This window comes from Motacilla alba, chromosome 1A (assembly GCF_015832195.1).
Source record: "Motacilla alba alba isolate MOTALB_02 chromosome 1A, Motacilla_alba_V1.0_pri, whole genome shotgun sequence".
NCBI lineage: Eukaryota > Metazoa > Chordata > Aves > Passeriformes > Motacillidae > Motacilla > Motacilla alba.
Genome location: NC_052031.1, coordinates 55,285,097 through 55,310,175, shown reverse-complemented (window position 1 = coordinate 55,310,175; position 25,079 = coordinate 55,285,097). Strand labels below are relative to the sequence as shown.

The 25,079-nt window shown below is 41.1% G+C and overlaps 1 protein-coding gene across 5 annotated transcripts in view; it reads left to right on the top strand.

The window, feature by feature from the left end:
- The window catches only part of PARVB (parvin beta), a 54,118-nt gene extending 29,039 nt beyond the window's left edge, over positions 1-25,079 (top strand). For all 5 annotated transcript variants that reach the window (XM_038154364.1, XM_038154367.1, XM_038154368.1 and 2 more), the window contains exons 4-13: positions 3,997-4,099; positions 7,422-7,562; positions 7,923-8,038; positions 13,939-13,997; positions 15,608-15,627; positions 16,836-16,897; positions 18,081-18,149; positions 19,018-19,119; positions 20,750-20,822; positions 24,670-25,079. In XM_038154364.1, coding sequence (XP_038010292.1) covers positions 3,997-4,099; positions 7,422-7,562; positions 7,923-8,038; positions 13,939-13,997; positions 15,608-15,627; positions 16,836-16,897; positions 18,081-18,149; positions 19,018-19,119; positions 20,750-20,822; positions 24,670-24,746 — 822 coding nt within the window. In that variant the 3' untranslated portion in view covers positions 24,747-25,079. The remainder of the gene's footprint in view (positions 1-3,996; positions 4,100-7,421; positions 7,563-7,922; positions 8,039-13,938; positions 13,998-15,607; positions 15,628-16,835; positions 16,898-18,080; positions 18,150-19,017; positions 19,120-20,749; positions 20,823-24,669) is intronic.

Sequence of the window (25,079 nt, the reverse complement as noted above, 5' to 3'; positions counted from 1 at the left end):
CTTTAAGTGTTGTATGCTATCACCATTGACAGTTTTCTAAAAATAGTCGCAATTTGTCAGTATGAAGTGTTCAGCAAAGTTCCCTCTTTGGCCAGCAGCATTTTTAAACTCACTTCATTTGCCTTGTGTGTAATGAAAATTTGGTAGGTGGTTGAACAGACCTAAAGCTGAAAATTCAGATCAGGGAAAGAGAGATGAGTTACTGCTATTATTTATATATGTGTATAAATATTGCATTCACAAAATGCTCTATTTTTAGTGTCTGAAATATGTGAGCTTCTTTTACTTGTTGTCCAATATTTGCTCATTTTTTGTATTTCAGTAGGAAGAATATTTGAGTAGGAAAAATATAAGAAAGAGCTTTGGCTAATTGAATGCAAAATTTTAGAACATCAGCTTGCAAGAGTTGGGTCCTGTCTGAAAGTGCCTTCACCACAGGCAGCAAGCCACAGTTGTAAGGTGGTTTTCCTCCCTGCAAAGCTTTCTGTAAGATTGATTTTTAACTGCAGCAACTTCTAGCCTTTAAAAGACTTATCTAAACTTTATACAGATCCAAACACTGCTGCTCTGAATACTGCCTGAAAAGAGTAAACATTCTCATTTGTAGTAAAACGCTCTCTGTCCTGGAAGATACAGACTTTTCCCATCTCTGGTTTTATGGCTTTTTTTAGATTTTACTGAGGTGAAGAGAAAGGACAGTGGCCTCATTTTGGCTTTGACATGTGATTTGTCACGTGTGACCAGATGAAACCAAGCTCCCTAAATGCTCTCTGATCTGCTTTTGGCAACAAGAAGCCTTTCCCTTGCTTAAAGGATGCCAGTGCTTTGTGCTTAGCTTTGAGGCCTGAATGTGAATTTTTGCTATTAATTTTCATGCTCAGCCCTGAAGCCAGTTTCATACCTTTGATCTCTGCTTCCTGATTTCCCCAGAAGCTGAAGGGAAGTGGGTCATTGAAGCCAGGGTTTTCTTTCTGGGCTGTTTTTGGTGGCTGGGCTTTCTGTTTTCCCACTGTGCTAGATGTGTTAATGTATTTTGAGTTGGTTTGCATTTTTTCCACTACTGTGCAGTGGTGACTGTGGGGTCCTTATGCCCTTGAACTCTGAATTTTTTCAGCTACAAGTGCATGTGTCTGAGCATTTGGGCCAGTTGAAAAGTGCCTTAGATGAGTGCAGATGTGCAGGAAATGCCAGGCACAGTTGTGAGGACATCAGAGTATCATACTAAATTTTTAAAACCATGCTACTAGCCCCAAATATTATAGAAGGCTATAGAAAAGCAGCTCTTTATGAGCCCAAAATGTAATATTGAACTGTATGAAGTACAAGCACAGGAAGGAAGGAATGGGTAGAGGAGTGTGAGACCAGACACATCGAGGTTAAGCATCTTTTCATGCGTAGGAGAAGCTCTCGTCTGCTTCCCACCAAGCACCAAGGTGCCTGTGTCAGGCTGTAAAATTTAGAGATATTCAGGTTATTGAATATTTCCTGCTTCTGCATTTTTATGAAGGAGAAATCACAAAGAACTGGAGAGAGCTGACATTCTGTGAGAAGTCAGAAACTATTTCTGCACCTTCATCGTTTCAATAAGCAATGTGATGTTTCCTCTGTAAAAGTTAAAAAGAAAAAAATCTGTGCTGAAAAATTTTTCCAGGTTTCTAATTAAGACGTAATCAAGGAATCAAGAAAGGCTTGGGATTTTTTTTGTTTGTTGCAGTACTTTACAGTCTTCAACAGCTGTGGGAAAAAACCACCTAGATTTTTTTTTTCTTTGCAAACTCATTTTTTCTAGTGGAGCTGAAGTTGTAGTCTGAATAGTAGAGAAGTTAGAATGTTCTTTGGGATATCTTTCTTTGATTTGGGTACTAAACTGTTAAAATAATAAAATAATTATGGCTAGACCTGTTTAATTTGTCTTTTTTGTAGTTTTTTTACTTAAAGTTTTTCAGTGCTAAATTTTTGTGAAACATTTAATTAGCACACAGTGTATGTATTTTCCTTTTTAAAGACCCTGTTCTGTGATTCTTGTGTATCTGCACTCTTGGAAATGGGATATTGGATCTTAGATTTTAGTCTTTTATTTATAATACCTTGGCATTTTCTAGATTCTGATTTCAATACCATTCAGTACAGGCCAAATAAAATAAAATGTTTATTAATAGTTTCAAATAGTTTAGCATCCTGAGTCTTCCTTTAACAAAGCTTTTGAGGAGTTCTTGAAATCTAACCTCTTCTTATAGGGTCTGTAATGGGATCTGATTATTAAATATCTTCTGCTGAGCTTCAGATAATTTTTGTAAGTCTGTTCTGTAAATCTCACAGAAGACCTAAACCTTTTATGATTTTGATTTCTTCAGTTGATTTTTTATGGATCTTTGTGTTTCAAGCTTGTATAATTATGGAATTAGGCAGTCACCTTTAAAAAATCTCTTTGTAGATGACGTCTTGTTATCTAGGACTGATTTTTCTGTATAACTGGTGAAGTTTTTGAGGTGAAAGATAGTATTGTGCTTTTCATTGGCTTCCAGCTGTGGTGATCCTCTGCTGACTTGTTCTGGGGGAGCAATGGGGTGATGATGCTGCTGCTGCAGAGTTCATCCTTGTGTATCCATATGTCTTCACTCAACTCCCCTCTTGTACCTGTGTGAGAGAAGACCACTTCTGACACAAGTTGATGATATTGAACAGTGAATAACTCACCAGAAAACCTTTATTTTCAAAGGCAGATCTTTGGAAGAGTAATTTTTATTATTGAGGTTTTAATCCTTCTGGACAGTTTAGAGGGCAAGGGTGATTTACGTAGGTGAGCATTGATGCTGATCCTTGCTTTCTATGAAATGAGCACTTGTCAAATCACTCAGCTAAAGCTTGCTTGCCACTTCCACACAGCCCCTGTTTTTAGAGCTGACTTTCAGCTCTGTGTATTTTTAGCATTGCTTTGAAAGTACTAAAGACACGGCTAAGAGGTACACGAAGCATTAGTATTTCATGTTTGGGTTGTAAACCTTTTCATGATCACTAAGGCCAGCCAGATTATTTGAGGTTTTTAGGTTGAATGAACATCAGCAGCCAGGCTGAATGTCCTCGTGCCCATCATATTCAAATGCTCTTGTTCCCTAGGATTCCAAGGGTGGGTGTTTTCCACTGCAAACCTGCATATATTTTGTTTATTTGCTTTTGTTTCAAGACCTCTTGTGTAATGAAACCCCAGAACCTTCTTAGCCATCACAACTGCAATCATAACAAGAAGAGGTAGAAATATGGGGTCTAATCAGAAAGTGAATTTAAAGAATCGGCAACTTTGTATGATGCAAATTAAAGATTACAGAATTTTTAAATTAAGCTTATTGTTTCAGGTGGCTCCCGACAATGGATTTTTCACGTCTGTGACTGGCAATACTCATATCTTATGGAACCTAGGAAGTAGCAGGAGCCAACATTTGTCTCTTCCCACAGAACTGTGGGGTTTTTTTGTGAAAATAATTTAAATTTCCAAGTAGTAAATTGGAGGAGAATGCTACTACCAGCTTCAAACAGTCAAGGCTTATTTTCCTGTAACTGTTAAGAAATAATTGTCTTTGGCACCTGGGAAACTTAGTTCAGTTCCTTTTCTTTTTAAAGATTCTTTATGCTCATTCCAGTTTTACAGGTGACTGAATGATTTTCATAGTTATGGTAGTAAGTGTACGGGAATTGTTAAAATGGTAAAATTATTATCAGACCCATTTGACCAAGATTTTAATTCTGGACTTTTGTATTCTGCAATAGCTGAGGAAAAAATGCCTTGTCTCTCTTGTCAAGACTTGAATTAAAAACAATAGGGGACAATCAGATGCTTTTATTCCATTTTTTTTTTAAATTCAGGTCTCATCTGTGCAAATTGGAAATACATAAATGTGCTTGCAGTTCATCTGTTTTATAGTCCTGATTACTGCCTTGAACAAAAGGAACGTATTTTGGTTGGTTTTAGACATTTGCCACCTTTTTCTGTGCTTGCAGGTTCTAATTGACTGGATTAATGATGTGCTGGTGGAGGAGAGAATCATTGTGAAACAGCTTGAAGAGGACCTTTATGATGGGCAGGTGCTGCAAAAGTTACTGGGTGAGTCCCCATCAGAAAAGGTGATGCCAGAGATTGCGAGGGCCCAAAATTAACCTCTCCCAAAGCTGCGGATTGTGCAGTAACTCAACATCTCAGGGAGATGGTTGATGTCACTGAAAGCTGCCTCAGCTTCTCCATCTGTTCTCCTCAGGCCCTCTGCTGAGAGGGGTGGAAATCCCAATAATGCCTTAGGTATCTGTTTCCTGGACTAACTGTAGTCCAGGCAGCTGAAATGTGGGGTAGAAAAGGAGTGAAGAGGTTTGTGTTTGTGGGGCCAAGCAGAAGCCATGTGGTCCAAAATTTTGTCAGTGTATTTTGCTTTTCAAAGCTTTAGGGCTGAGAGCTGTTTTGAGGTCCTGATTAAAAGCATTACTTTTGCGGGGGGAAAAGAGAAAAAGAGAATGCATGGCAGCAGACGTGCTCAAAATGTGCACCTCTGTGTGAATGAAATGAGGGGATACACTCTGTTGAGAATTTGGGATTTTGCAGCCCCCTTCCATCTTTGCAATGTGTGTGTTGATGCAGGAAGCACAGTGGAGAAGACTCAGGATAATCCAATGATTTATGGGGATGCTTTTAGAAAGCAAAGAGACTTGAGGGTTCCAGTACCATGTAAATCCACACTTTTTCTTAGCCAGACTGCTCTCAGCTCACTTCTGATGTGTTTTCAGGAGTGGGCTGGGCTGTGGGGGGTGTGTGTGTGTCACAGTGGGGCAGGAGGATCTAGTGCTGCTGGTTCCACTGGTTGCTGGATTTTCTGCACAGGCCCCTTAAATGAGAGGTGTTTTGATGTACATCCACAAGCTTTTAAGATTAGTTAATGATAATTAGCTTTGTGTGTAGTTGAAACTCCTCAAAAATAATAACTTGAGGAATGAAGCAAGGGTACTTTCAACACTTCTGGGTTAGCCTGCAGCCAGGAGCCTCCAAATGTTGTATGGATCAGCATTGTACAGGTAGTTTTAACTGGGGGAGTATTTGCTTGAATCCAGTTGTTCTTCATAACTCTGTGGAGCTGGGGAAGGGTCTAGAGCACCAGGAGAGGCTGAGGGAGCTGGTGGGGCTCAGCCTGGAGAAAAGGAGGCTCAGGGGGGACCTTCTGTCTCTGCGCAGCTCCCTAACAGGAGGGGCCAGCCAGGGAGGGTTGGGTTCTGCTCCCAGGGAACAGGGTGAAACAGCCTCAAGCTGTGCAAGGGGAGGTTCAGGTTGGATATTGGGAAAATTTTTGTACTGAAAGGGTGGTTAAGCCTTGGCACAGTCTACCCAGGATGGTGTTAGAGTCGCCATCCATGCAGGTGTTCAGAAATCATGCAGGTCTTGCATTTGGGGATGTGGTTTAGTAGTGGACTTGGCAGTGCTGGGTTAGTGCTGGGACTCGGTGATCTAAAGGTTTCTTCCAGCCTGCCAGATGGTTCTATGGTTCTCTGTGTAGATCATCAGACTTAGCATATCTGACAGGAGGAAAGATGGACCTGGACATCTTGCAGCCTGAGATCTTTTACTGCACCAGCTTTTACTAATTTCCTTCATTTTGGGCCCCTGACTGGAAAGCAGATGCATCTCCCCTGACCTGGAGCTACCACAGCTCAGCCCCAGTCTTCTGCTGTTCTTCAGCAGTGTCTTTGTGCCTTCCTCCTCCGCCTTCCTCCTCCGCCTTCCTCCTCCGCCTTCCTGGAAAAACTAACAAGGCGTGGTCATTAAACTTCAAGTAGTAGTTAACCATTCCTTTTAAGTGAGAGCCAGGCCCCACAAAAAAAGGATCAAAGACAGCAGCTTGTGTCTGGACTTATGCTGAAGTGGTTTGAAGTAAGATATTAGTAAATAACCGATGGAGGTGGAGCTCCTTGTTTAGTTAATTTTATCAAGGTGCAAGCAGTGCCACTCAGAGAAGCTGGAATGGCCTGGTACATATGATGTTGGTGTGAAAGGAAATAAATTTGTTTGCTGACTGATAGGTAGCCTGGGCTGAGAATAGGCAGAAGCCCTAACATGAGACTGAAAAATTATTTTGCTTGTTTTGATAATCTTGATAAAATAATACTGATTAAAAAAAAATCCCTACTTTAGGTTGCTAGAAAAATTCAAGATGTTTCAAAGTTTTTGTTAGTTGATAGCCTCCAAGTCTTTTCTCTTTGGGTTACTAGAGTACTTTTGTATGGCTGCCACTTAAAAAAAAAAACAGAAGAAAGAAGATATCTTCAGCTTGATAAAACATCCAGAGCAAGCATACTCTTGAACTTTAGAGCAGAAATATCTCCATTATTGGAAAATGAGGAATTTTGACAACTCTGAAACATTTCTGAGCGAGTCTTCAGATTCTTTAGAATCTCATTTTGTGAAAACAGTTTTGGTGAAGTATGTTTTTTTGTTTTAGAGAGTGGAATAGTATATAATTGGAATATGGCCAACCAGTCCTGACATCCTGGACAGATCAGCACAGTGAGTTTGGCCTCATTATTTATAGGTATGGAACAAGAACAGAGATGAGCTGTTTCCATTGTTCTGATGGCTGGAGGACTCTACCCCACCTTCCTCAGCTCCCTGGTTTTTCTTTTTTTCAGAATTTTTGCTTCTGCCTCTTTTGCAAGGGCCACAACACAGAGGAAGAGAAGAGCGAGTTGTCTATGACTTTGGCCACAAATAGTTATATCACATAAGCAGAACTGAAATTTTAATAATGGAATTTTGCACATTTTCCTGTTTTATTTCATTTTTGAAGTAACCAACTATGATGTGACAATGTCAACAACATGACAAGATTGTACCAACTTACTTTTTAAATTAGTTCTTCTGAGTGAATCCTGGGCGATATGAGTCTTGAAGGTTTGAGGATGCAAAATGTGCTTTAGCTTAAATTCATACCTTCAGCTGACTTGAAATAAAGTTTGTCAAGCTGAAGTAAATGTTCAAACAAAATATTTCCCATTTATTGTCCTAAACTAGCTTTAAAAAAGTCCTTTACACCTGTGCAGATTCCTTGTGCAGTGAAGGCTGTGTTGGGCCAAATGCTTTTCTGCAGTGAAAGAAATTGGAAGGTACAATTAATATTGCTGCTAGGTTGATGTCTTGCTAAAAGTTGTTACGTATTTTGACACCTGATTAATGAGCATGTTCAGCTAGACTTTACCAGTTTTGTCACATTTTTATCGAAACTGACCTGTTGTGGTGAAAGTTTTACTTTCAGCTATTTTTTCTTCCAGGGAAAATAATTCTCTTAGAAAAGTTCTAGTGGACTCCAGTGGTCTGTGCTTATCTCTACATAGTTTAGTCTGGTTTTGTCTGCCCTTTTTATTTATTTCTTTTGTTTGATTTTCAAATGCAGAAAAATTGGCTGACCATAAACTGAATGTGGCAGAGGTGACACAATCTGAAATTGGTCAGAAGCAGAAGTTGCAGACAGTCTTGGAAGCTGTCCATGATTTACTCCGACCCCATGGCTGGACAGTCAAGTGGAATGTTGATTGTAAGGACTTTTATTATATTTTCTGTCTCAATAAGTGTGCTATCTCTTAGGAAGTCTGCTAAGAGCATTTTTCCCCATTATCCTCCAGTGCAATGAAAAGCACGTGGTTGGGTCTGCCTGTCTGTGATCAGAGAGGGTTGGGACTTGTAAGTTATGCATAAAGAAAGGGCTGAATCCAGGCTTTGCTACCTGTGAAGTTACATGGTGAGCCTTACTAATTTCAGGAAAAAGAGGATAAAAAGGATAAAAAGACTGTGTTGACCAAAAGCATTTTTCACTGCCTTTTTCCCTCAGAGCTGTTTTGTTTAAAATAACACCTCAGTGTCCCTTCACTTGCTTTATTTCCCTTGTTCCCTGCAGCCATCCATGGCAAGAATTTGATTTCCATCCTGCACCTTCTGGTGGCTTTGGCCATGCATTTCCGAGCTCCCATCCGGCTGCCTGAGCACGTGTCTGTGCAGGTGGTGGTTGTACGGGTGAGTACCAGCTCCAGGGAGGAGCAGAGGGGATTCTGCAGTGCTGGGCTGCTGCCACCCATTGCCTCCCATCTCTTGTCATTCAGAAAACGTGTGTCCCACTTGTTTGAGTCCCATGCTTGTGAATGCATTTTTGGGTTGCATGTTCTTAAATGAGACCCCAAGGACAGCACATCTTTAGTAGGTTTAGGGCCATCATTTGTTATTGCAATAGCAAGCTCAAAGCATGCAATGGGATTTTGTATAAGGGAGCATTGGGTTTGTAATTTCCATCACTCTGGTACAGTTTTTTTTTGCCATGCATTTTTTGCAGAGAGGCCATTGAAACCTAAACAGCACAGTATGGGGTCTCGTGCCCCGGATTGGGGTGACCCCGAAAGATTGAAAAGTCTCTCCTCCAACTCGTGCTTTCAAAGAAAGACTCAGTAGTCCTCTGTTGTCCGGTCTCAAGGTTGTTTATTGTTGGTTATCTAAAAGATTCTTCTCCCTGAACTGCTGTGGCCCATTCAGCAGGTCAGACAAAGGCACACTGCCCTCCCAGGGGGCTGGTGCCATCTTTTATATCATACATTACGTGTTACATGTTTATACTTTTTCCCCAATGCCTATTATCTATATTGAATAGTGACTTTCTACTGTAAACCAATCTGTGAGTGCCAACATCACCAAAGACATGGAGGCTAGGAAGGAGAAAGAAAGAGGACAGGGCACACCCAAATCCCTCCATCTTAAAACTCTTGACCCCCATGTACAAAACCTGGACCCCTGCGTACAAGGCTTAAAATCCCCGTGTACAGCACTCAAAAATCCTTCCTTTCACTTCGTGACTACTTCTACTACAATACCTAAACTTGTGTGTGTGGCTTGTAATTCTTCATACAGAGTTAGTAACTTGCTCCATGGGCTAAGATCAAAACCCCACGTGTGTCTTTGGCTGCATGCCAGGGTCTCAGAGCTCCCTGCCAGCGGCTCTGGCCATCCAGGGCACCCAGAGGGATGTCCTGGGTTCCGACAGCGCAGGAAGGAGTTTCAGCACATAAAATCTCCCCAGTCTGGAATGCCTGTTAGCAGGGTTGTTTTTCCCCAGTGATTTCATGTGCAGACTTAGACACGTTGTTTTCCTTGGCAGGCCTGATAGACTTTCATAATTTCTTTCACAGTCCTGTGTTTTTGTTAGCTTTCCTTAGATATGGGGGAGGTATCTGACTTAAGGAACCCTGACTGCTTCCCCCCTGCCCTAGATACTGCTCTGGTTATTCCTTTCTCTGCTTTGTGTTGACCTTTCCCTCTACAAAGACTCTACTTTCAAGCATCTGTACCTCTTCTTTTTTGTTGCCTTCTATCCCAGTGAAAGCTTCCCATGGGAACCCAGTTTTTCTCCCAGCTGCTGAACCCCAGGAAGATGTGTTCCAGCTGGCACTCTGCGCTGCAAGTTCCTGTTTGCTGTGGCACTCACTCTGCAAGTGCTGTTTACTGTTCCAGCTGTGACTTTCCTTTCAAGAATGAAGAAGATAAAGTGATCCCACACCCTGTTTTGTGAACCTGGATCCCCTTACAAGATGTAGGGTGGTTGAATAGATGAGCTTCATTTTGCTTTATATTTAAGTAATGGTGTTTTCCAGGTTGCCTTCCTGGATGCTCGAGACATGCAGGGTGTGATGAAAATGAGAAATTGATGGATGCTCCCTGGTTCATAATAAATGTGTGTATCATCTATAGGCGATGATTTTGAATTTAAGAACAGTGAGTTAGTTATAAAGTAACATGAATGTAAATACAAGACTGATTTATTTTTAGTTTCTTTTGTCTGTCTTGGAAAGATAAGGAGGAATATATAAATATAAGCTGGTCAGCAGCTCTCTCACACCCTGATGTGAAAATTGTCCTTCTGCCCAGTACAGTGAAGTGTCTTTTATAACTGCTAAGGCAGAAAAAAATATGACGTAGAGAGATAAAGCCTCCCATTCCTTGTCCTTAGTTCAAGCTTCAGAACCATCCACTAATACAGCAGAGAGAAGGCTGTGGAGAAGGTTTTAATTTCTTTTCCTCTTGGAGGGATATAGAGGCTACTCCATGTGGTTCACCAGAGTCCCTGGATCTTGAGACTAGATGACAGGATGACGTAAAGGCCAACAAGAAACTAGGCAGGAGAGAGAGCAACACCTGTGTCCCCAAGGAGTCAGGTATAGTGGGAGTTAAGTCAAATCCTAGAGGCTCTTGCTCTTGGATCTAGAGCCTGGAGTCCTGGAGAGGGGCATGGGCACAGCTGGCCCTGTGCAAGAGGAGGCTTCTCTCAGCCCCTAACCTGCTAGGAAAAGCTTGCAACTCTTCATCTTTGTTTATTTAAATGGAAAGCGAGGGGTAGTATGAAACAGAGCATGTTTGTTCTGGAAAAAAAAAAACCTGCCTTCTAGTTTGGTAAACTGAATTTTTGTTGTTTAGCATCCATAATCTAGTCTAAAAATACATGCTGGTTGAGTAACACAAATCTCTTTAAATGGACTTTGTTTAGCCTCTGTTATTCTAATGACAAACAGAATGGTGATGAGGTGAATATTGTTCCTAATCCGAACAAGAAAACTACTATTAAGAAGGTTATTGCCACTATTACCAATTTGTTTTGAAGTGATCTCCTGTTACATATCCCAACAATGAACAGGGTTCTGTCAAACTAGATCACAGTTACCATAAGATGTTAACTGAGAGGTTTTCATTTAAATGCCTCTTTTTGCTTGGATATACATTTGAGGGGATAAATAAACAGTTTAAGTGACTTCTGTGCAAGTCTTTCAGAACTGACCCTGCAGCAAGGAAGCCATGCAAGATGCTGTGGGAGGATGGTACAGGAGCACATCTACACTGAAATTTTCAAAACTAGCTAAGTCTCATTTCCATGGGTGACTTTGATTATCTTTATCCACCTGTTGAGCTCTCCTCACACTGTACAGATCCCTGAGTTGCTTCTTCCCCAAAAGGACTGTGCTTACACCATGAAAATGAAGTGGTTTAGCAAGTGACTGTTCAGCCAAGATGTGTGCATTTCCACAGCCCATCACAGAGCAATGCAGAGCACCTTATGAGCTTGTGTAATTGCTGTGGGCTCTTTTTTCCTCTTACTTTCAGTGTCCTAATCCACAAAGTGTGATAATATTATGACAGTACTGTGCTACATGGAAGGTGTTTAGCCAGATCTCCACAGTTCCATGGTAATTCTGCCCTTCCATTAAATCCTTCTTTTCCTTTAGCATCTTGAGGTGACAGACTGAGACTTTCTTAAGGTGTTGCATATGTTTTTAAATTTAAAATAATTGATTTAGAGTCTGAGAAATATCTGTAGCTCAATCTGGGTCTGTCAAACAATGCACAGTCCTTTTTTGGTCCTGCAGTGTTAGTTTGCTCAGAAACCCACAAGCATTTTGGAGATGACTTTCTGTTTTACCTTCCTTGGTAGGAAGAACCTTTAGCTATCTATCTGTCTTTCCATATTATGTGGAACAACTAAAAGGCCAACTCAGCAGAAAACCACTTACCTTTTTATTATTTCATAATGGCCTCCCTGACATGGCCCCTCTCAAGAGCAGAGTTCCTGAAACAGTTATTTGGAAGCAACTTGAAAACCTTTTTGAAATCAACCTCCAGAATTAGTTTTCTTGCTGGTTTCTTTGTATGAAATAGGAAACTGGGGAACCATGGCAATGTATGCCTAAGTTATTCAAGAAGGGTCCTGGCAGAGCAAGGGTTCAGGTGGGGCTTTTGGTTAAATTCTGTAGCAGCTACTCTAAGTGCTTAGTTAAGAGTCTAGGGTGATACATGCTTTAATGCTGATGTCTCTCAACGCGTGCCTGTCATTCCAGCCCTCCTCAGTGAGGGCAGGGAGGAGAGAAACCCTGTTGGTTTTGGTGGTGCTTCCAGTGAGGACTGAAAATACTGAGATTTTCCAGCTGACTCGACTGCCTGCTATTCTTAAATGTAAGCTTGCATGGTGAAGAAATACCCTAATTCAGGAAAACAAAAAAAGTTCTCAGAATTAAGTGGAAAAATTGTCCTTAAGGCTCACTGTATCGGTTATTTTTGCAAGGCTCAGGAATTGTCATCTTTTATGCTTAGTTTGCATCAGCCTCATTCTTAAAATTTTAGCATGTCCCACCTTGGTGCTGCTGGGAGATCTGGGGTATTTTTACAGTAATTCCCTTTTAGTGTGAGTTGCAGACTGAAAGGTCAGAGTCAAGGCAGGATGAAGAATAAATGTGTCTTGTGCCAGTGGTGAGAGGAATCAACATTTTATCAAGGAATGACATTTGCTTTTGGATTGCAAGGTCAGGAGACCTAGGCTTGCTGTGAGAGAAGCATGCTGGGCTGCCAGTGCTTCCTTTTCTACCAGCTGCAGAGCCAGTGGTGGAATCCATTCCTCTTTCTTATCAGGCACTTGGAAGCATTACTCATGAGTCATCACTTACTGAGGTTTTGTTCACAGGTTACACCATCTTCTCCCTGGGGTTCAGGATGCCTGGAACGTCCTGAGCCTCGTGTTAATAACGCAGAGACATGGTGGGATGGAATAAAGACAGCATTGTTTTGTATGCAGGAAAACACTGCCCTGTTACATGCCTCCTCATTTTTCCATCCATGCTGTCATGCTGGCTTTTCCTCCAAAGCTCCTGATGCCATTCCCATGGCTCCCTTCCTCGGGGGAGCAGGATGAGATAGGAGTGTGATAGGGAGGTGAGGGCTGTGAAGACGTGGCCAGCTGGCAGCACAAACCCCAGGGCCCTGGCATGCATGGAGCTGTTACAGCTTCCCCTATGCCTCCAGCCAGGCTCCCTCCCTTCCAGCAGCTCTGCCTGCCTTCATTTCTTCAGTAGGGAGTGGAGGGGCAGGAGCTCCTACTACAGGTTTTGAGATTTCAATTCTCATTTCTCAAACTGCTTCTGGGGAAAGATGTGCTTCTCCTCAAAGCTGTTTTCCCTAATAAGTTCTTGCTTGAGGTTCGACTGAGATGGTAAAGATGTACAGAGCTTGTGCCTGGGGGGGTTGTTTCCCTTAACCCTCCCCTAAGTCATTCTGACAGACCTGGTTCCTAGATGGCTGCTGAGATTTGAGCTCTTTCTGTCAGCTTTTTGAGCACACAGAAGGGAGGAAAGAAATTCCTCCATTCAGGCATAGTTTTGAAAGGAACCCATGGAGATGCTAATCAAGTTTTTTCACGCAGGTGAAAGCACTTCCACCCTCTGAGGTATTTTGAAACTGTCTCAACACATGCTATTTCTCTTGGGCAGAGACTCCTTATTCATGCAGAAAATTATGCCAAGGAGAGACAACCTGGTATCAGGGAAGGGCTGTTCATTGTGAAATCATCAGCTGAGTTTTTTGTGCTCCCTGTGTTTCCTTGGAGGATGTGTGTGTCCCTGTCAGGTGTGTGGCAGTGGCCCCAGTGGCCATGCCTGCTCTAGGAGAGCTGTGCCAGCACTCTGGAGCCCTTGCCTGGGAACAGCCATCTGTGTCATTTTTGTCCCAGAAGAGTCAAGCTGCCAAATGTGCCAAGATGCTGGTTGGCATCCTGACATGACCAGCTACCCTGCGGGGATCTAAAGTGGGCCTGACCAACTCCAAATTGCATTCCAGGCATGATGTTGACTGTGATCTGAGGAAGAGGATTGTTAGTGAGACAGTTAGCTGCAAATACAGCTGCAAATACAGCAGGTGTAAATACACATTTCCCAAACATCCTGTCAAGCTGTCAGCTTGATCAATGCCACTGTTCTGAGGGTGAATCCTCCTGTGTCAGCTGTTTAGTCTGTGAAACTTAGTGAATTCATCCAGTTCTGTCCTCTGGTGCTCTGAAAGATGCTGAATGAGCCCCTGATGAACTTCTCCTTTGCTAATTCCATCTTCCTTTCCAGAAACGTGAAGGCCTCCTTCAGACCACTCATGTTTCAGAGGAGCTGACGACCACGACAGAGTAAGCACAAAATGCTTCTGTGCAGGATGCGAGACCATTTCTAAGCATGGGAGAGAAGTTTAATCATACCCCATCCTTGCTAAATTAATGAAATCCTTTCATGTGGTGTTTTTTTAACTATATGGAAATGACTTGTTCTCTGAAAATATGCTACAAGGGAGAAGTGTCTTCTGGAAATTCTTGTGTCTTAGAAGCTTTTAACTGAAAGTGACTTTTGTGAGCCTTTTTTCCCCCCTGCCTACTGGATGTAGCTATATATATCTGATTTCTGCTTATTGCTATTTTCTCTATTAAGTGGAGGGCTAATGTAGATATTTTGGGGGAGAATTAGTTTGAAAAAAGACAATTCTTCGACATAGCTCTGTAAACTGAAGTGATACAGTTAAAACTACAAGGAGACAAGAGCTCAGCAAAAATAAACAAATAAACCTCTTCCCTCTCCAGTTCTTGTACCAGCTTAATTTGCTGTATGTTTTTACAGTCCTTTTTATAAGGAGAAGGCTAGACATGCATTTTGGCTTCAACTGAAAGCTGAGGTTTTCCTTCACATGGCCTGAAGGCAGCTTTTCTAGAGAGGGGCTTTAATGAGCCCTCCCTCAGTTTATTAGTGTATTGGCTCCCTGTAGAGTTGGCTCAGCTTGCCATGGCTTTGAAGATAAAATGAAGCACCATGTGGTGCTTAGTGGGGAAGATCTTTCAGATGGAAGCGCTCAGAAATGAGATCATAAGGTCTCTATGTGGACATTAAAGATCTCATAGTGGTTTTTGTAGGATCAGAGCTCTGGCTCAGGTTTGTGGGCCAAAATTCCTCCCTCTCTCCTGTGCCCTTGAACAATGCAGTGAGCTTATGCTCTCTTCCAGATGTGGTTTGCAAGATGTGATCTGCAGCCTGGGGCTTGGACATTTTTTAGTAAGAAAGATGTTTGCAGATTGCCTGTGTGTTTATAGGTATATTTTTTGGAGCTAATTAGTATTACACGGTATTTAGGAGGTTACTGCTTAATGTGTTGTATATCCAGACACAAGTACACCTAAGTGATCAGCAGGATCCAACATTCACTGAATACTTTCCAATTCCTCCGTGCAAAGCAGGGCCTGATTCTCAGCTGATAAACATCTGCATGTGTCTGGTGATGTCACTGGCTATGTATGTATTATGTATGTATTTCATACATATGTGGCAGTTTTATTTACATAATATTCACATAGAATGTGTTTTCTTCAGAGAAGACAGGTTAAAGTGAGATAGATGGCTTTGCTTCTTGTAAGCTGTGTGGTTTAGATTATATTTGTGGAAATACACACACAAGCACTTTTAGTCATTCACCCTTCATCATAAAAGGTACGGATAAGAAGTCATAATTGTGTCCAAAATGTAATTAAGCATTTCCATTCATTTCAAATGGATTTCCCTGACTTCCCTGGTGCTCTGCTGGGGACATTCCTGCAGCCCGTTGGGTCTGCTCTGTGATGTGCTCAGACCCCTGAGTTTGCACAAGTTGTTGGCCCTCTGCATATTGAAGGACAACTCCTTTTACGGCCATTCTCTTGTCTTCCCAAACTGATTATTCATGAACTAACTTCATGTTTTTGAATTCTCTGACTTGCAGGATGATGATGGGAAGATTTGGTAAGTAACAAACTTAACTCTGAATTTCTTTTCTGTTTGTTTTGTCAGGCATAGAACTCTGGTCATTTTCTTCTTTCAGCAGACCAAGACAATGGGTTGAGCAATTCCGTGAGGTTGGGATGTGTTGTGGGGGCAGGCTTTGTTACTCCATGCAGATGTGGAGCATAATGGGTAGGACCAGATCTAATTCCTTTGCATGAAGAATCTTATCTCCTTTGTATCTTCTAGACTTTGAAGTTTAGGCCTTACCAACTGTATGTCTGGTCTTCTGAACAAAACCCATTTCTTTTGCTTTGCTGCCAAGAGATTTCCCTTTTTGCATTTATTTTTTTTTCATGGTGCTAAGTAATTTCTCATTTTAAGATGTATGCTCCTGTAAAGGATGAAAAGAAGTAATTTATTTTCTTTATTTGCCCATTATAATATGTCAAAACTGTAATTTCTCCTCTTGCAGCATATCTACATTAAATATTAATAAGGTACTGAAAAATTAGTAATGTCAGGGAGCTATAGGGGCTAAATAATGTATCTTCAGGATACATTCAGGAATTTAGATAATAAATATGTTTGTTTATTTGACAGTAGAAAACTATTAAAATGTGTTCTGTAAATAAAAAGTATTTGATCATGGAAAAGCTGTTAATAGCTATGTTGGAAACAGATTTGATTAGATATTGATAGACAGTGCTTTGAAGGTAGAAACATAATTTAAATCTTTATGCTGTCTGTAGGCTTTGCTCTTCATGCACTGCTGAATCAGAATTCACTTGAGTTCAGTTCTAGGCTTTACTGATGTCAGGGGTACTACCAGTAATTTTAAATTAACCAAATTAATGTCTGAATTTGGTGCAATGAATGACATCCACTGAATGTGGACGCAACCATAGCTGTTTAAGTTAGGATTGGGGTATAGTCAGAATTTGTGTTTCATTTTAACTTTTCTTTCACCCACATATTTTGTGTACCAATTTTGAATGGCAGAAAAGGGAAATCAGTGAATATGTTTATTTTCAGTTACCTCTAAAATTCCCAGGGCATTTTGCTCTAGCATATAGCCAGCCACCAAAACAGGGTGCTAACTTTTAGCTTGGGTCTCTGTTACATGACTTTCTGAGGAGAAAAACCTTTAGGTTTTGGACAGGAAACCTGCTTCCCACACTTGCGATGTTGGAGGTGTTCTGATTTTAATTTTTTTTCCCCCAAACTAGAGCGTGATGCCTTTGACACTCTCTTTGATCACGCACCAGACAAGCTCAGCGTAGTCAAAAAGGTAAAAAGTAAAATCCTAGCTTTATTTTCCACATTGCATTTTTTTGTGCTTTTAGAAAGATATTTAGAAGCATCCAGCAAATAACAGAAGAGGAATTTGAAGTAGTGAAAGGGGTGTTTATCCCCAAGGATCACTGTGTGAAAACCCGGTGATGTTTTACAAACATTAAAATGTGATTCACCCATAAAGAAGTTTGCTGAATGTAAAGCTTTTACAAAAGAGCTGCTTTTGGCCAAGTGCTAAACACTTATTCCTATGGTCCCTGGTTTGTCTTTTAAGGCTGAACATCATTGCACAACACGTCCATCCAGATATATTTTTGGCATGGCTTTGTGTTAGAGCAAAGGGGTAATGTTGCTGTTTATCTCTCTCTGCCAGCTCTTGCTGCTTTGGGGAAATATATAAGAGACTCCATGTAGTTCCATTAGATAGTTCCAGCCTGGCTGTTAAGCTGCTTAGGAGAGCAGTAGGTGAAGATCAGTGTCGTAAATGGTCCCTTCCGCTTGTGTGAAATAAAGGATGTATGCTTTTAAAATAATGCTTTGAAGTCTCAGGAAGACTTTTATCTCTCCAGCCTGAAATGTCTTTAAGGAAAGTCCTTTAAAGTGGACAAAGAATTAACTTAACTCTTTCCACACAATAAAAGTGGTAACACTCTGCTCTGTGTCCCTGGTGTAAGTGGGCTGACAGATCTCTGTGCTGCAATCCATTAGCACAGGTCTGTTTTGTAATGGCAGGGTTTGCATCTGGAATAGAAACCCCAGACCTGGGCTACATCCTGGCTGTAATCTGTGTGCTGACTGCACACATCCCTCCAGGAACAGAGTTGTGTGTGCACCACTGTGCTGTTGGCTCCTTCAAGTACCTGAAAAAATTAGTGGGGACAGTAAATGCACCTACTGCTTACTTCATCTTCAGGCACCGATGTCATCACAGCATTTTCCCAGCCACTAAAGTTTACTTCATGTGTTGGGAAAGCTGCATGTAACAGCACCATCTGCTGAGTTTTGGCATCTGGTGCAAACAAATAAGTTCTGTGTACTTATTTGTGCAAAAGCAGGCAGCAAACATGCCTATTGTGTTTCTAAAAATGTCTTTAAAGGTTATGTTAACCCTTTCACATCAGCGCTGAGTGTAGTGTCTGACATTGCTGTTTCTGCTGGTTTTTTTTTTTTTTTAATAGTCTCTGATCACCTTTGTGAACAAACACTTGAATAAACTGAATTTGGAAGTAACAGAGTTGGAAACCCAGGTAGGAGGCTTTGTCTTCTTGGATGTAATCTGTGTAAATTGCAAATTTTCAGACATGGCTTGGCTAAGCAGAAGCAGATCTTCTTTCCAGAGTTTACTGGGCTGTGAAAGATGGTTATCTTATTGTCTCAGCAAAATTATAAACACAGTAACCAGAAAATTATACCAGGAGTATGGGTAATTCATTTGAGCCTGGCTTGGTGTAATACCAGTCATTCATTCACTGCTATTTTACAGCTTTGCTGAAATAAATGGGCAACTGGATCTGATCTGTCACAAGAAATTGTTGCCTTAGCCATACCCAAGAATTTATTTTTTAGAGGATGTCACATGTGCCATATCATGATCACAAGTGGGAAGTCTTAGACCTGCATAACATTATCCCCCTTAGCCAGTCAGTAGCCATCTGGTCTGGTAGGAGCACCGAATAGGGTGGCTGAAAATATGTAGGATTTTATTTAGTGTTTTCTAAAACCATAAACAATCTATTTTGACTTGGGGGAAAAAATTATTTTATTAAATTCAACTTCCTACCTGTGACAGGGGAGACTTATTTTGAAGTTTTGATTAACGGCAAAGATTTAAACACACGCAACTTAAGAGGGATTGTGGTTGAAATGACCCCAGGAAGCTTGGGGTTTTTTTAACTACTGCTGTGAAGTTGGCAGGATTCCTCAAGCAAATTAAATGGACATGAGGAAAGCAAGAAAAGACTCCTGAACCATCTCACACTTCTGTGCTGGCAAAAAAATCCAAACAAACAGAAAAAAAACCCCACCATAATTTGGGCCAAGCATTCTTTCTTCTTGTTTATGAGTTTATGAATGCTGATTTACAAACACATGCTTTCTCCTCATATTTCTCTTTAGTTTGCAGATGGTGTTTACTTGGTTTTGCTCATGGGTCTCCTTGAGGACTATTTTGTTCCTCTTCACAACTTCTACTTAACACCTGAAAGTTTTGATCAAAAGGTGGGTAGAAACTCCAGGTTATTTTCTTTCTACATTCTTATCACATGTTTTTTTTTCCAATTGTTTTATCTTTTCTCCTTGTGCCAGATGAAAGAGAAGCTGGTATATTTTCTTCTGGAGATCTAGCAAAGAGGCTGTGGCACTTGATGGTTAAAACCATTAAAAATTGTGAAATAAATGGGTAAATTCCTCATAGTTAAGGAAGAAAGGTAGTCTGTTCCTGGCATCAGACAACACATAAAGCTTACAAATATCCAGGGTGAATAAATACAATAGTGAGTGCTCTGTACTGTATAGTACTTTGCATAACCAAAGTAATTTTTTAGATTGCAGTACTGCCTGAAGTGTTCTTGCATGTAGATCTCTTGCCCTCAGCCCCACACTTGCTCCATTGTCCTGTGTCTCTCCTTGTGCTCACAATGAGAAAAGTGTTTAGGCTGTGTTTTAATGTCACAATCAAAAGTTTGTCTCTGTCTGCAATTGTTCCCAGACCTGCACATGCATCTGTGTATATTTGGTGATGGTATATCAGAATACCCTGAGTCTGGTCCTGCTGCAGTCCTGCAGGTGCCCCCTGCTTTTCATTCTTCTAGGTTCTGCAGGGCAGAGGACAAGTTTTGTGTTGGCTGAGCTGCAGCAGGAGTGGGCTAGGTCAAAAGTGGAAGCATTGGCTAAAGTTAAAAGATGGAACGCTTTGTGTGTGCTGTTTAAAATGGGGTTTTCGTAACAGCTCCCGCAGACGTTGTTGCTGTCAGCCCCTCAGCAAAGGTATATCTCTGGGAAGGATGGTTCTCTACTACATCTCACATGTACTTTATAGCTTTCTCTTGCTTCTTTGTCCTATTATCTTCAATTTTTGCTCTTGTAGAAATGCAGGGTGCTGAGTTGCAGCCAGCATCTCTTTGGTTACAATTTTATTATTAATGGTTGGAATTCATAAAGATTACCCAATATTCCAGAAGTCACAGTGTGGTTTTCTGTGGAGACTTAGCCTTGAGGAATGAGATTTGTAAATTAAAGAAGGAGAGGTAGGCTCTGTGGTTTTGGGGGGGGGGGGGGGAATACTGTGTTGAAAGTGATTGGTTTTGTCACAATGAATGAGGAAGAACTGCAGCAGGTAAAAGAGATTAATAATGAAGTCCTGAGTGGTAAACTTTGTCTCTCCAGAACTGTCATGTGCAGTGACAAAACTGCACAGAATTCATAATGTTAATTACCTTGTCTAAATTTCAGTAAGCATGGACAAGAAATCTGCTATGCAGATCTCTTTAAATTGTAACTTTTGTTCTTCAAAGGAGAGATTAAATGAAGACATCTACTTTCTTTCACTTTCACTTTTTGTCCATTTTCTTTCCTCTGGATTTGTGCTCCTGTGTGATCTCTGGGGGCTTGTTCAGAAACTCTTTATGTACAGTTGTGCTTAGCTTATTTTGCAGATTCTCTGCACAGCCTGCCCAGGAACTGCTGTCACCAAGCACTTTATGGTTCTGCTATGCTTCATCATGTAAATGTTTAGTATTGATTTAAATAGAATTATCAAGTACAGAGAGAATAAAGCATCTAAAAATTTTTATTAAAGGCTTTTGATGCCTATATAACTCTGCGATTCTAAACCCTTTATGTCGTTCAGGTGCACAATGTTTCTTTTGCTTTTGAGCTGATGCAAGATGGAGGCCTGAAGAAGCCAAAAGCTCGCCCTGAAGGTATGGACGTGCCACGTGGCTTTAAACTGTGTATAAACTCATCAGAGCAGGTGTATTTCAAGTGCAATTCCACTCAGAGTAGCAATAGTACCACAAAGTGGAGCTGTGAATGGGCCCCCTGAGGGTTTTCCAAAGGGTTCACTGTCTATGCCTTGGGTATATCCTACCTATGCTTCTTGTCTGGAGCAGATTCACTGAGGTGTCCAAGTGGAGCTTTAGTGAGTCATTTAAGAGCCGTTCTGTGCTACATGATAAATTCAGCAGGTGTTTTCAATAACAGTGCAAGCAGAAAGCTTTTCATGGTCTAATTCTTGTAGTTCTTGGAGCTGGTGGTAGTCTGGACTCCTGTGGTTGGATTTCAGTGACGTATAACAGGAAGGCTTTAACGTTTTTTTTAGGAGAACCAGTAGCAAACAATCTTCTTGATTTATGTGGATGTAGGGGTCAGAACTAAAAAGTGTAAAACCCAGGTTTTCCCTTTAAGTCTCTGAACTTTAAAATTAATTATTGATGAGGTCTGCATTGTTCCTTGCACTAGGGATAAAAAGAGGAATTAAAACTTTGACTGCTAAATGAGCAACTTTTATTCCTGATGTTACAGACTATGTATGTATTACAAACTTCTGCATAACAAAGGAAAATGAGGAACCCCCCCCAAAAACATTTGTTCAGACTTAAAATGAGAAAAAATGGTGATAGTAAATAGATTAACAAACAGTGGAGATGGTTGTAGAGGGGGGAAAGGGCAAAAGACAGTATTAAATGGCTTATACATACTGTCAGTACTTTGTTGTAAATTGGGCGATGAAAAGTGCTCCTGAAGAATGTTGAAAATGCTGAAAAGAATGATGAAAATCAGAAGAGGTTACCTTTTCATAAGGCTTTCTTACATTCTTATGCTATCATGAATGGTAAAACACTATAGCAGGTCTTGCTTGTCGAGATTCAATACTGAGCAAAATATGCTTTTAAGTGTTTTACTGATTGAAAATGTAATTAATATAAGCTGGAGAGTCAAATTAGCTCATACAACATTCCTTTTTTGCTTTTTGCTGCTGCAAGATGTACCATCTCTTGTGTGTTTTCCTTCCTCTTCTCTGTGTATGGCCATTTCTGGCATCAGTTCCCAGCTGTTTGAGTAAGTGTGCTCATGTGGTATCTGTGAAACTGACTGTGGCTCCTGAAAAACTGCTCCCTTGGAGAGGACAGTCACATCTTGGGAATGGCTTGTCATCTAGTGTCATTTGTAAGATTTTGCCAGTCATGTATTGCAATATGTGTTTCACTGAACAGTAATTCATTTTGACAGAGAATCTGAAGCTCTGCCGAGGAATTCTGTGTATAGTTATGCTCTGTTAATGCCACACTCTGATCCATTGTTTGATCATCAATAGGCTGGGAAGCCTGTCAGGTGAATCACACCCTTTACCATGAATTGGATAGTAAATGCCTCTTGGATTAGAATCATAGAATTGGAAAAGACCTCTAAGACCATTGAATTCAAGCACGAACCCGGAACCATTGTGTTCACCACTAAGCCACATCCCCAACTGCCATAACAGCTTCTGAATTCCTCCAGGGATGGGAACTGCACCAGTTCCCTGGGCAGCCTGTTTTGATGCTTGACAACCCTTTTGCTGGAGAAATGTTCCCAATACCCAGTTGGGGAAACCTGCCCTGATACAACTTAAGGCCGTTTCCTCTCATCCTGTCCCTTGTTTCTTGAGAGCAGAGCCTGACCCCTCCCTCGGTGTCCCCTCCTGTCAGGGAGTTGTGCAGAGCCAGAAGGGCCCCCCTGGGCCTCCTTTTCTCCAGGCTGAGCCCCCCCAGCTCCCTCAGCTGCTCCTGGTGCTCCAAATCCTTCCTCAGCTCTGTTCCCTTCTCTGGACCCACTCTAGCCCCTCAATGTCTTATCTGATGTGAGATTTCCGAAAGTGCCCCCAGGATTTGAGGTGGTGGGCCTGGCTGTCCATCCAGTTTGATTACTTGTAGGATTTAAGGAAAAACGTTGTCTAGAGCAGAACATCATTTTTATCCCTGTAGCCCATGCTTTCTGCAGTGCTTGCAAGAAATAGGTCTTCTTAAATATTGTAGTGTGTCTGTGTACAGGTGTAAACAAAAATAGGACCATACAGGTCATCTCCTCTTCTCTGTTCTTCCAGCCCAATTCAGTGGATTGGGCCAGCAGCAGAACTTGGTGCTGAGTTATTGCAGCAGAACTATGTTCTAGTGGATTAATTTCGTATCCTCTAAATGAGGTTGTTATGGACTGTGAGTTTTAAATTAATGGAATATTTTAAAGTAATTTTAGAGTGTATGGCCATTTTCATTTAACATTTTATTAGTTGTTGCTCTTGGTAATGTTATAGCTGTGCATGTTTTATCTTATTATAAGAAGTAGGAGGCTGAGAATATGTTTATTCTTGGAAATACTTGTTAGACACTGATCAATAAGGAACACTGCAGTTGCCCACACAGGGAGGATGCGCTGCACACTCTGTAGTCTAATGCAGCAGTCAAAGACATAATAAGGTCTGAAAGTTAGGAAAATGGTAAACTGGAATTACAGTATAACTTTTGCAGCAGTGGTTGCTAACCATTGGTCCGCATTGTCAAGGAATGGAGATGGAATTTTAACCACTGGAAGATAGAAAAAAAGAAAAATAAGAAAACGTTCAGTATTAAGCTTGTGTTTTAATTTGGGTTGGCTTGTTTTAATTTGGGTATCAACTTTTTATGATACCTGGAAAAATGAGAAGTTTTGTATTTCAGTTTTCCTGATAGGACATTTCTTTTTTCAGGATGCATGACTTCACAGCAATTAGGATCTTTCTTTGGGGCAGGAGAAGATTCTTCTGCAAATGTGAACTGAAAATCATACATGAAATATGTAAAATAATACAGGCAAAAAGGGTAGAAAGAATATTTGAGAGATTATTGAAAATACCAGATGAAGTGTGGAGGTTAGAGTGGTATCTAGTGTGGGGAGGGAGGTAAGGGTGGAGAGGTCCTGGCAATGAGTCTTCAAAGCAGAGAATGGGGGAGGTTTCCCTTGGACGTTAATTGTGCTTGGTCTGTTAAGAAGTTTGCTTGCTCTGTTAACAAGTTTGCTGTCTTCCTAGGACTTCTGATGATTTTTAAATTGTCTGTTCTTCCTCACTTCTGCTTCCATATATATTGGTCACTGTGTATTTTTTGCTGCTTCCTACTAATTTCTGACATATTATATCCAAACTTTCTTTCTGCCTCTTCAGCCTTCTCTGTCCTGTGCCTCCCCCCAGAATCCCTGCATTCTTGGTATTTTTATTGTAGTATAGGTGAAGAGGTGCTAACAGGGAAGCTTTTTCTTGAGAGTTATTCCTGACCTGTTCCCTGGCCGAGCATAAGAAGGCTTATTAAATAACAAAAAGCTTGGAGTCTGCTAAGGATTCAGGCTTTGTTAATTCATGGACCATATCATTGCAGAGCTGTGGATGTGGTTCAGTACCTCAGGATGTGTGCGACTGCTTGTTCACTGCTTCTGTGGCCTGGGAAGTTATCAGGAGTATTTCCCAAAGCCTTTATCCCAGGTCTCTGACAGAAGCAGACTTTCTCTGTAGCCAGTTTTAGCTGGGGAAGGGAATTACCTTCCTGTTTCCCAGAGGAAAGTTAGCTGTGACCCTATCATTGTTAAGCTGTTTTGAGGCAAATTGTGCAGGACATTTAAAAGGCTTGGGGAGATCAGAACTCTGTGGATTTTTTTTTAATTCACAATTCCATCAGCTCAGAGAAGTGGGGACTTCTGTTCCTGTCAGGACAAATGAGGAAAACACAATGTAAATTAAGGATTTCTCCTTTTCTTCCACAGATGTTGTCAACTTGGACCTGAAATCTACCCTCAGGGTTCTGTACAACCTTTTCACCAAGTACAAGAACGTTGAGTGATCCTGGAAGCTGCTGAGGTCTCTTCATCCTTCAACCTCCCCAGGCAGAAGTTACAATAAACACACTCTCTGCATGCTCCCATTGTGCCTTATGCTATGTACTTCATGCATTCTTCGTACAGCTGATGTGTTCCCTCTGTAGCTGTTTGTAAGACAATCCCACTAAAAATGATGCATGTGTATTCTCTAGGTCACTTGAAAATGTGTAGATATTTCACACTTTTGAATCTGTTGTTTGCTATAACCCACAAATGTTCTTTTGAGAAAGGAAATATACCACCAACTACTTTAATAAACAGGGAAAACATGAGGCTTTCCTCACGGCTCAAGATTC